Genomic DNA, 10,885 nt, shown 5'->3' with positions numbered 1-10,885 from the left:
CGGGCTGGCGGTCCGGCGGCCGCTGCAGCGCCAGCGCGAGCGCGTGAGGGTTGCTCAATGCGGCGGCGGTGGTGGCACGACGCTGCAGGAAGCACCGGGCGTAGAGGTGGAGCGCGGCGACGAAGGCGATCGCCGCCGAGAGCGCGGTCACCGCGGCCAGGAGGACGTTGGTGTTGTATGGAGGCGCAAACGGCGACATGGCTGGATGCTGGTGCGCACGGTGCAGTGTGCAATCATGCATATGGCAGTCCGGTGACCAGCGACTGAACCATATGTATATATATCTGAAGGCAGCGGGTAACGAGCGTCTCGGTTTCTTCTCACAAGTTGCAGATTTTGTTATCTTTAACGAACTCGTGTCTGCGCTGCGTTTCAATGCCAGCATACCCCACATGTCATGGACGTGCCATCGACGTCAAATGCCGCCTTTTGCTCGCCACATAAACTATGGCTTGCCTACATACCTTTCTGCACAAAAACTATTGGCAACTTGTGGCGACCGGCCAGCCAAGCATACGTCCGTCCGGCCCCTACAGCCTTCGTAGATGCCGCATGAAATCGTGGGAGGTTTTGGCACACTGCTGCGCCCCGTGCCACCGAGTTTCTGGAGCAAGAGACTGAAACGTCTCGTGTCCTCACATGGATACGGGAACAGCACAGCACAGGAGGTCCACAGCTCGGTGGGCAGGTCTCATGATGGCCCGAGAGTCCAAGTGAGCAGTGATCCTGCATTTCCTTCACTGACATCAGCCACAGGGAAACCAAGGGAGGACAAGGAACAATCCTTTGACTTGTTACTTTCAAGATGAACCTGCATTTTTCTTATCATTACCAGCAGTAACATCTTCTGGTACAGTATCTTTTTACAGTTCCTTATTAGCGGTATTATATGTTTTTTTTACAGTGACCAATAGGTGTTTTCGGTCGAATAGTTTACACCGGAGGGGTTAGTTTTACTTTCAGGCCGTCCGGAGAGGAGAGATGAATAGCTGGTTACTGTATTGAGTTAACTGTATGTATATACTGCCTGTATGGTTGTATCTAGAACAGCCAATCCGGAACTTGCTGTTGTGCTGAGCCTACCTGTATCTCAGATTCTCAATCCATGAGCTTGTACCTCTTCTCCTCGACACCGGTGACGCCCATTTGTATCTCGATTATGGTATGGAGTGGCATCTAAGGTACATTAGAAATGTGTTCAATTGGTTTAGCAATGCTTTTGCCAGTTTTCAAATACAGCGTTGATGCAACAAGAGAAGATCAAAATGCCATGTTACCTCCATGTCTGGAACTTCCCTCAAAGGCCTGTCGGCGAAATACGAGTACAATGCTCGCAACACGGCCTATAAATAAGACAGACATTTTAAGATCAGCGCTTCTGCACAAGAGAGTTTCATCAACGGTAGCAATTTACCTGGTGGGATATAACGACCACTGGTGCTCGCTGGCGTTCGAGCTCGATGATAACAGGCTCCAACCTGAGGATTGTTACCAGTGTAGCACGTTGGTTAGGATGGAGGTAATAACAGAACTGAAACTGATATCCCCCCCCCCCCCCCCCCAACACCAACACCTTCATTTTTTCTCTATAAAAAGAAAAAAACTTACCCCCCCCCCCCCCCCCCCACACACACACACACAGTTTTATGTATTGTAAAGTCCAGTAATACCACACAACATTCTGAATAATTCAGCAGATTGTTTTACCTCTGAATCACATCAAGGTAAGACTCCCCACGTGGGTACCGATAACGCAGCTTGTCCTTCTTGCGTGACCTGGTTGCAAGTTGCAGCACGCATTACAAAACCATCATAACAGCATGTTCGAATAATATATATTCAATAAATATGTAAAGGCCAAAATATTGTGGAAGAAATCATGCAATATACAGGTCCGCTCAGTTTAGCAACTCAGATATGTCTAAATGTCTAATGTAACTTCTACACTTTAGCATGGCATGATTAATAGGGAAAACAATGTAGCTTTGTAGCATGGTAATTAACAAAATGGCATGGCACTGTACATAAACTACCAATAAGATATTCCAGAACACTTGTTGCAAAAGTTGCAGAGAAATGTTACTACATACTCATATTCCTCAGGCATAATTTTCTTTATCTCTTCATACGTCATCCCATCACATACACCAGAATTGATCTCATCAAGAGCACGCCATTGTATCTACAAGGTTGAACCTATGTCAGTATACATAGGTAGCAACAGGTCTGTAAGAGAACTCACAATCTTTCAAGGAACTACCTTTGGGAATCCAACAATTGGAGTTGCTGTCAAAATTGTTCTCTGTAGAGTGCTAGTCCAAATCTAAACAACAGGACAGCCACAAAATAAAGCATCTTGCTCTGTTAGCTCTCTTGATAGGATCACAGACATCATCTGTTTCTTAAGTAAAATACTGACAACACTAAGTTGCCCTTGCAAAATAGTGTAACTAAATTTAAGGGGATTACTTACAGTTGCAGTTTTCTCATTTTTGAGGCGCTTTTCAATAAAGTTGGCTAGTTTCTTTGAGTAAAGCTCTCCGTCTTCACTGCATAATTATCAGGCAGGTTGAAGTGGTCTTCGTTAGGTGAATACAATAGGCTAATTCCCATAAGAGGAATGATTCTGCCTATGCTTTCTTGACAAATAAGGCCTCTTTTGGTTCATAGGATAGGATTATCGTAGGAATAGGAATCTTGTAGGAAATGAGATGACATGTATCTCAAATCCTATGAGTAGGAATAGGAAACAAGATGTCATTTGGTTGACACCAAAGGAATTTTTCCATTGAGTCTAGGCTCATTTTTATTTTCCTATGAAATGTGGAGGATAGGAACCAATCCTATGTAGGAATAGGAATCCATTCCTATGAACCAAAGGGCTCTAAAGGAAAAAATCCTATAAGAATCCTATCATCTAGAAATCCTATGAAATTCCTATAAACCAAAGGAGGCCTAAAATAATCAAAATTTCTAATGCAAAATTTCCATATATGTTACCACTTGCCCATTACTCCAATAACTAAAAAATGGTGACTTAAGCATATAAAGGTATCATCTGAAGGTATCAGATTAGAGAAGCAAACCTTAGCACCGTGTCACCGCCAACTCTTCCTCTAACATTGTGTAAACTCTCACCATGCCTGGTAAGCAAAATAGGCCGAGGCGCAAGATGAGAATTCACCTGCAGTTGCATATTAAGGAAGGATGTGTCACAAATTAAAAGTGCACTAATGACACTCCATTGTTAACACTCCAAATAAACTTTGAAGCAACCACAACATATGAGCATTTCCATAATGGGAAGATATTATACTTGCTTCCGAAACGGCAATTGACTATTTATATTGTAAGAAACTAAGCATTGAAGTACATACCAAGAAAAAGACAATGCGCCCAGGGAGATAGCCACTGATATTGTTCACCTGGTACAAGGTGGCAAGAAGTTAGAAATTCGAAGAAACAAGTACCAAACAAATTTAGAATGCTAAGTTTCAAAATTTACAAGCCCACGATGACAAAACTCAACCAAAATGCTCGGTTTTGTGTAAAGAACCTAGTTTTCCCAGTTATAAAGAGGAGCCAACCCTAGAACACTTAAAGGTATAACTGGAAACCTAGCCACCCTTTTTACAGGAATAGGAGATAGCAGTATCATCTTTGTTACCTGCAACTGGCCACCCTCCCCTTTTACCATATCAATCATTTTGATATATGAGCCTTCCTGCACTGGCTCGTAGACCTGCAAGAGGAATACTACTTGGTTCAATATTAAATAGTTCAGAGAGCTCAAGAACTTTACTTGACAACACATGCACTACTAGAACATAATATAACTCGCAGAGCATTGAGACCTTTTCATAATTTGTCAAACGTTCAAGGAAGTCCTGCAATCCAGCTTCATAATCCGGCCTACAAAATTTTACACAGAAATAAGGTTATGTATATTATATTTGTAAGTACAGGGCGAGTTTTGAGGGATTGTCGGTTTCTAACTGGTCAGCATAATCAGGGCTTTGCTGAATTTTCAGGCGTACATTCCTTTCGATTATGTTTCGATCATTACATATTGTCTCCAGAAATATTATCTGCAGAAAGTGCATCCAGTTAGCAAGCATTGTCCAAGATGACAAATGACAGAAATGTACCCAATGCACAAAAACACATTAATTAGACTGACCCACAAACTGTCAGTGGTGTGACAGTATTATATGTTATAACTTTCATCAACATGAAACAATTTTAGCTCAAGATAATCACGGAAGAAAGGTCAAAGAACCAAATCTACTGTAAATCCAAATGTTACGAAATACCTTGCAGTTCCCTTCAGCCATCTTCATTAGCATATATCTTCTTTTCCTTGTGCTGTTTGTTGCATCAAATATACCAACCTACACACGATAGGAACTGGTCAGAAGAAACATTACATTGTTAGAAGACCACGCAGCATAAAGCCAGCTTACCTGACCTCCTCCGTGCATCCAGTCTATCATGTCTTCCATTGCTAAAGCAGCCACCTGGAAACATTTCAGAGAGAAAGATAATGTGGAAACTTGCTTACACAAAATTCGTTGTTAATATTCATCTTGTGGTGCTGTTGGTCAGCCAATCAAAATTTACATCTGAAGTAGTATGCTAAATTGAATTATTATGGCCTATATGGAACTTTCAAGAGAAGCATTCAGAATAATCCAAGCCAAAGAACATAGCATGAGTTTAAGGGGGCAGAGCAATCTTAGTATCAAATCCTAATACGTTAATGGGAAAATGTGAGTATAATATGACAATATTGCAGGTTCAAGATGTGCCAAATACTCCTGTTCATAAATAAATTTTGGTCTAGCAATCACAAGGACTAAATTGTTCAAACTACCATGGTAGCATTTATTAGTTACCTAAATATGTGTATAAAACAAGTTGTTAAATGGGAGGGTATAAAACAAAAATTGTGAGGCATTCGTGTTCAAAACGTAGAATGATGTATTTGTGAGCACGAAGAGTTATATAGAATTTAGAGTTTTACTTAGCAACAAATTGTAGAACAAAGTCTGCTGACCTCATTACGTGCCTCGATCCCCTCTTGGTTATCAGGGCGGAAAAAATCTGCAGACTGAACCAATGAAACTACAAAATTGTCAGATTTCTCTACAGTAAACTGTAATTTTACTAACATAGACGCAAATAACTGCATTGCAAAAAACAAGATATAAACGCATGCATGTGACATGAACAAGCAGTATCACAACAAGAATGAGAGCCAAAGATATATTCATGTGTACAGTAACAATGTAGATAGAAGTATGAACAAAATAATAAACTTGCTCAGCCAATGTGCGAATGAATTTAATAAATGCATAGCTGGTGACATTCAATGTTTACTGAGAAGACTGATGGACCTATATACACAATACGAAAAAGATGTTAAAAGTTATTTTCTTTATACCAGTGAACAATGAAACAGCATGATAAAAAGATAGCTGTGATAACAATCATTATTAATACACCAACAGATCAGTGATGTATAAAGGCAAATATGGATAGAGTAACTGAAAATAAAATACGGTGTCATGTAAAGAATATAAATGCCATATACTTAAACAAAAAAGTGTGAAGATAATGTATCAAATGACAGATCTTAGTACCTGATTCGCTCCATGCTTCAGACGGCGGTACTACACATACAGTTTCAACAGAGAGAGAGTGAGTTCAGTGTATTTTCCATAATCCAAGAATATCTACCGGTTGTACACGATAAATAATGTGGACTAGAATATAATCACCTTTCCAACGTTGAAATGTTTTGTTTCATGACCTAGCCAACGAAGGTACCTTGTAAGCTTAACTGCGGTGAAGGTTTTCCCACGAGCTGGTAGGCCAACCTAATTAGGAGTAAATAAATCAGAAGGAGATCTTCCCAAAGAAGCATAGAAAACACTATATGAGTGTGCTCCAGCACAATAGTGAATCTTAATACATGATGCCAATTATGCTCAGCAGCAAGCAAATCATACTCCGTCAAGGGGCATCAAAATTGCCAGTTGTAATATACGGACATTATGTCTAAAAACTCCTAATAATCCCTGTTAAAAGAAATTGCACTAGTCCAAAATCTCACATGCGAATGGCTCAGTTTCCAGATTTCAAGTTTCCTGAAAATCACAACTAATTTGTGAGCAGTGGAAAAATAACAAACCCAAGAACTTTTTCAAAACCTGAATATGCCATTCCAGCTCCCCAGTTCTGTTTTTCCACCCAGACCACAAATGAACACTTTTTTACATAAACTTGCAGGTACATGACTCGTTACCTCTGATATCTACGCACTGGAATTTTTTTTCTTCATTTTCTCTAAAACTTTTTGCCTCAGTTTTTAAATTTTGTGAAAAAAGGAATCATGTGATCCCAAGAGCCAAAAATCTGTGTCCACATTACTTTTCCTGATTAAACAGTATAACAAGGTTAAACTGTATAACACAGAATAATTGGAAATTTATTTTATCCATGGAATTATTTATTTGTTAGTAAGCATCTAGGTGTTACGTTATTAAGGCAGCTAGATATTATAAAAGGAAATGGTAGGTGCTATGTAGTAACAATGCAACAGTCAAATATTTATCTTGTGATGGTATCTGATGATCATAATTACCAGAACAATAGCCAGTTTCCGGTCCTCCTTTGATCCGTGCAACCTATCAGCTACAGCTGCAGCTGCAACAGCTCCGGCTGCTTCTGGCATGGCCTTCAAATATGTCAACAATAAGAAAGAATCAGGTATAAACTTTATTCAGTAATCTGGTAAAATATTTGTTCAACTACATCAAACCAAATAAATGAAGAAATGGACATAATAGAGGTAATTGTACTAGCAATATCTGAACCTTTCATGCGGGTTCAGTTTATTACATCAACTTACAAAATGCAACTAACTAGTCCATAAACTTGGCCTGCAGTATCAATTTGATCCAAATCACACTAGCTTGTGCTAACAAAGCATACGTGACATGCCACGCTGGTGCACAAGAGCCATTTCTACACCCATTCCAGCCCAGGAAATTTGCAAATAACGCTCTGTTCTATCTTTGAATTGCATCAGATGGTCCTTCTCCTCTATCTCACTCTCCTCTCTTTCGAAATTTAGGGCCCAAAATTGCAATAACAACGGCGGCCCCTTGGGGTGACGGCAACGGCGACTGAGGGGCTTAATCAACGACGACGCCGTGTGTCGCTCCTGGCTCCCCATCTGCCCCATCTCCGCTCCCTTGGTGGCGTACTCGCAGCAGTAATTTGTACTGAGATGGGCTCGATCAATGAAGGATCATGGGTTAAGGTCACCTCAGTGATGTATTACAAGTTTACAACCAACATGTGCGGGTACAGATCTATGATTTGCTCAGTTTGGGTTAATTTAGACCGCGCCAAAAATCGTCAGTGCACCACATGCACATCCTTTGCCAACCATGTGGACACAGTTAGCCTGAGCTAGCGCCATTTGGACCAAAATGAACACCCGAGCCAAGTTTGTGGACTAGTTGGTTACATTTTGCAAGTTCGTGTACTAAATTGCAAGTTCATGTACTGACAGTGCAATTACCTCATCATAATTTATTCAGGCTCGCACACAGCCACACACCTGTTCAACAATCTGAACTGGGCATACAGAAGTTTCTAGTTGTTCATTTGGGCACTTACTACACGATTTGCTCAAGACTGATTCCGGCAGAAAGCTCTTTACCGTTTAGGATCGACTGTTTTCCTAATTATTTCAGTTTTCTTTTGTTACCTCATACTGGTTGAGGATACGAACAATACTGACCTTTGTTGATCCAAAATTAAGGCCAGATGCCAGGGAACATGCACTAAATGATTTTCCAAGCTTAGGAGAGACAACACCCCTGTCAACGTATAGCCCTTGTGGCATGTCCTTCTTTTGCAGTTGTATTAAGGTACCAACTGATTTTGACTCTACCATTCCAGAAACTTGTAACTTCTTAGAATTAGAAGAATCTGCTATTGAAGCCTCAGTATCCTACAAAAGGACCAAAACAATGTGGCATGGCTCTTTTAGAAAACTAATTCTGGTTCGGAGAAACACATGATATATTTTACTGTGCATAACTTGGCAATGCTGATATAACAAAACAAAATACGTTTTCACTCAAAAATTTCAAAAACATGTACTCCCTCCGTCCCAAAAAAAGTGTCGCTGATTTAGTTGTACTAAATCAGCGACACTTATTCTGGGACTGAGGGAGTAATGGATATCAAATAAATATATATTTTAATGCACGTAACTTGGCAATGCGATATAACAAAACAAAATACGTTTTCACTCCGAAAGTCTAAAAACATGTAACTGCTATCAAATAAATATATTTTACTGCACATAACTTGGCAATGCTGATAAAACGAAACAAAATACGTTTTCACTCCAAAAGTCCAAAAACATGTAATGGATAACAAATAAATGCAAAGTAACAAAAAGATCATGAATCATTATATGAAATGATAACTAGTTAACCACACATGACACTAGTTCAATATTAGTTGGAGGATCAATTTCAGGGAACATGAAGTTAATTATACTAGTGAGAAAATGACAATTGGGAAGGATATATCAACGAAAAGTAGATGCATCAGACCTTTCCTTCAAGTACATCAGACCCTTTTCTTCAAGTACACAATATAATTAATAGTTACAGTATAACCAACATGTTCGAAAATTGCTTTTGGAGGCCGAGCTCCATGGAGGCCTCCTTTTGCAAAATTCAAAATTCATATTTTTACATATCATTTTTTTTTGAAAAAAATACAGATATACATGGAGGCATAATGTACATGTGTGTAAATTTTCAGAACAAAATACGGTGAAATGAGGGCCGTGTAAAAAAACAAATCTGGGGCTTTTTAACACATGGTACTATTCATCCTCAAAGTCCAGAATTTGTCTTTTTTGTACAGGTCGCATTTCAAGGTATTTCATCCTAAATTTTTACACACGTATACATTTCATCCTTGTATACTTGCATTTTTTTTCAATTTTTTCTGAAACCAGGAATTTTGATTTTTTTTCAAAAATAAAGGACTCCATGGAGCTCGGTCACCAAATCGCCATTCTCCAACATGTTAGCATACCAACTTTTCCAGATTAGATCTTACCTTATTATGGTAACTATCATCTTTAAAATCTGCAGCAGCACTTCTTGGACTCTGAATGCCATCACTAAGAAGCATATCATTTGTCCACGGTGTTTCAGGCTGATCTAAGGATGCTGGGGTTGCAGCAAGGTTTGCTGCATATTCAGTTGGTGGTGCAGTTGGCGTTGGAACAACATAATGCTCTAAGTCAAGTTCCAAACTAGAACCAGATCCATCCTGCAGAATGGCATGAAACCACAATACTAATTAGCTTGCTATCAGCATTGAAGTGCAAAAACAATGCAAGTGTTAAAATGAGGAAATGATAAGCATGTATTGATTTTGCTAGTGTAGAGATTATCTTGTTAAGCAATAGTACACAGAAGGTAGCACCAAGAACGTATGGAAAGGGAAGGAAATACGAAAAAATCAGCTCCCATTCCTGTCCTTCAAATGGCCAATTACATCGTAAAGATTGAACTTCAAATGAAGAAGTCAAAACAATTCAAAGTTGTTACCCTTTTTTGTCTGCCTGTTCGACTTCAGAGATACTTAGGACACCAATATACCAGCTATTTGAGCAGAAGGACGGTACAACAAAATGCAAGCCTAGTAATGAAGCATAAGCATTGCAAAATCGAAGTCAGGTGCCCATTTTTACTTCTGTTCTCACCTCGGTCGCATGAGTGGGTGCTTCATTTATACTGATATCAGGAATTCCTCGGACCTTGGAAGGCTGGAAATTTTCTTTGTATACCCTCCAGCTCGCGGCAAGATCAAGCGGAGACACGATGTCGGCCTTGTTGAAAACCCTAAACTCAAGCAACTCATCGTCTCCATTAAGCCTGAAGTTTGCAAGCCTAACATCACCCTCGAGCATGCCCCCGGTAAGAAGCCGCGTCGGCCCTTCCTCAATGATGCACGGGGTCTCCGCGTCCTTGGGCTTGAGCAAGAATTTGAAGTCGAGTGTTTCTGCAGTAAATTCCACAGAGCACAATTGTTAGGACCAGTGCACACGTGCAGCAGTTTGCAATAGAGTTTGCAAAAGTGAATCATACAGTTGTATTCAGTTGAGCCAAACAGACCGGTGGAACAGAATAGAGATTAGAGAATACTATAGGAAAACACAAAATCCTGATGGTTTACTATTGTTGAAACGAGAAACGCAACTTGAGAGGTACAGCAACTAAGCAGTTCAGTTCGGGTTTCCCAGACGAGATCACAAAGCCCACTTCATACCAAAATCAAACCGATTAAACAGGAAAGTGCAGCACAAGCGCAATTAGGTAGGTGGGTAGTAGGTGTGTAGCGTGCATACCATGGTCCGGCGGCACGACGAAGCTGAGCTCCCACATGGACGCCAGCTCCCTCTCCATCGCGAGCTGCGAAACCGGAACCAAATCAATGTAAACCGGAACTGTCAAGCACAGAAGTAGGAGTAATCAGGAGCTGGTGGCGGGGTCCGTACGGCGCGGGCGGGCTCCCATGAGCCGATCCCATTCCGCCCCCGCTGCCGCCGCCGAGCGCCGCCGCGCCGAGGCCCCCGACGCCGTCCAGACCCTTGGAGCCCGACGTGCCCATGGTTGCCGAGCGTGTGCGTGAGACCTGTGACTGTGGTGGTTTATGAATTTAATGGAGCAGGGGGGTTTGGCTCGGATTGGGGGGATTCGGGAGAGCGATGGGAGTGGTGGTGGTGCGGGTGCGGAGTCCGAGGCCTCGGAGCTCGCAGTCGCAGGATAAAATGTGGGGA

At 41.0% G+C, this 10,885-nt stretch overlaps 2 protein-coding genes across 2 annotated transcripts; both read right to left on the bottom strand.

Moving 5' to 3' along the window:
• Window positions 1–10: 10 nt before the first annotated feature.
• LOC125529911 (probable E3 ubiquitin-protein ligase ATL45) lies at window positions 11–1,176 on the bottom strand (the record flags this gene model as incomplete). The annotated part of the gene is given in 1 exon segment (XM_048694336.1): window positions 11–1,176. A coding segment is annotated over 1 exon segment (384 nt), but the record flags the coding sequence as incomplete, so codon positions are not given.
• On the bottom strand, window positions 799–10,778 carry LOC125529912 (6-phosphofructo-2-kinase/fructose-2,6-bisphosphatase-like). The gene is made up of 23 exons (XM_048694337.1): window positions 10,593–10,778; window positions 10,454–10,552; window positions 9,809–10,107; window positions 9,157–9,372; window positions 7,814–8,026; window positions 6,647–6,739; window positions 5,781–5,879; window positions 5,643–5,672; window positions 5,057–5,110; window positions 4,464–4,517; window positions 4,314–4,391; window positions 3,997–4,088; window positions 3,855–3,912; window positions 3,668–3,742; window positions 3,378–3,425; window positions 3,087–3,184; window positions 2,474–2,549; window positions 2,261–2,323; window positions 2,091–2,182; window positions 1,708–1,776; window positions 1,415–1,478; window positions 1,278–1,343; window positions 799–1,176 (listed from the first exon to the last, which is right to left on the bottom strand). The coding sequence occupies exons 1-23, from the start codon at window positions 10,714–10,716 to the stop codon at window positions 1,099–1,101; spliced, it is 2,238 nt and encodes a 745-aa protein (XP_048550294.1). The 5' UTR covers window positions 10,717–10,778; the 3' UTR covers window positions 799–1,098.
• Window positions 10,779–10,885: the final 107 nt, after the last annotated feature.

The sequence above is a fragment of the Triticum urartu genome, unplaced genomic scaffold, assembly GCF_003073215.2.
Source record: "Triticum urartu cultivar G1812 unplaced genomic scaffold, Tu2.1 TuUngrouped_contig_5944, whole genome shotgun sequence".
Lineage (NCBI taxonomy): Eukaryota > Viridiplantae > Streptophyta > Magnoliopsida > Poales > Poaceae > Triticum > Triticum urartu.
Note: the sequence above shows the minus strand (reverse complement) of the source record. Positions and strands in the feature narration are given on the sequence as shown.

Bases quoted from the DNA above. Each gene is read 5' to 3' on its own strand.
- LOC125529912 (XM_048694337.1), bottom strand. From the start codon at position 10,716: ATGGGCACGTCGGGCTCCAAGGGTCTGGACGGCGTCGGGGGCCTCGGC. The intron at 6,740-7,813 runs GTCAGTATTGTT...ACATATTTGAAG, and splicing joins TTAATTTTGGATCAACAAAG to GCCATGCCAGAAGCAGCCGG. The intron at 1,344-1,414 runs GTAAATTGCTAC...TCTTATTTATAG, and splicing joins TGGTCGTTATATCCCACCAG to GCCGTGTTGCGAGCATTGTA.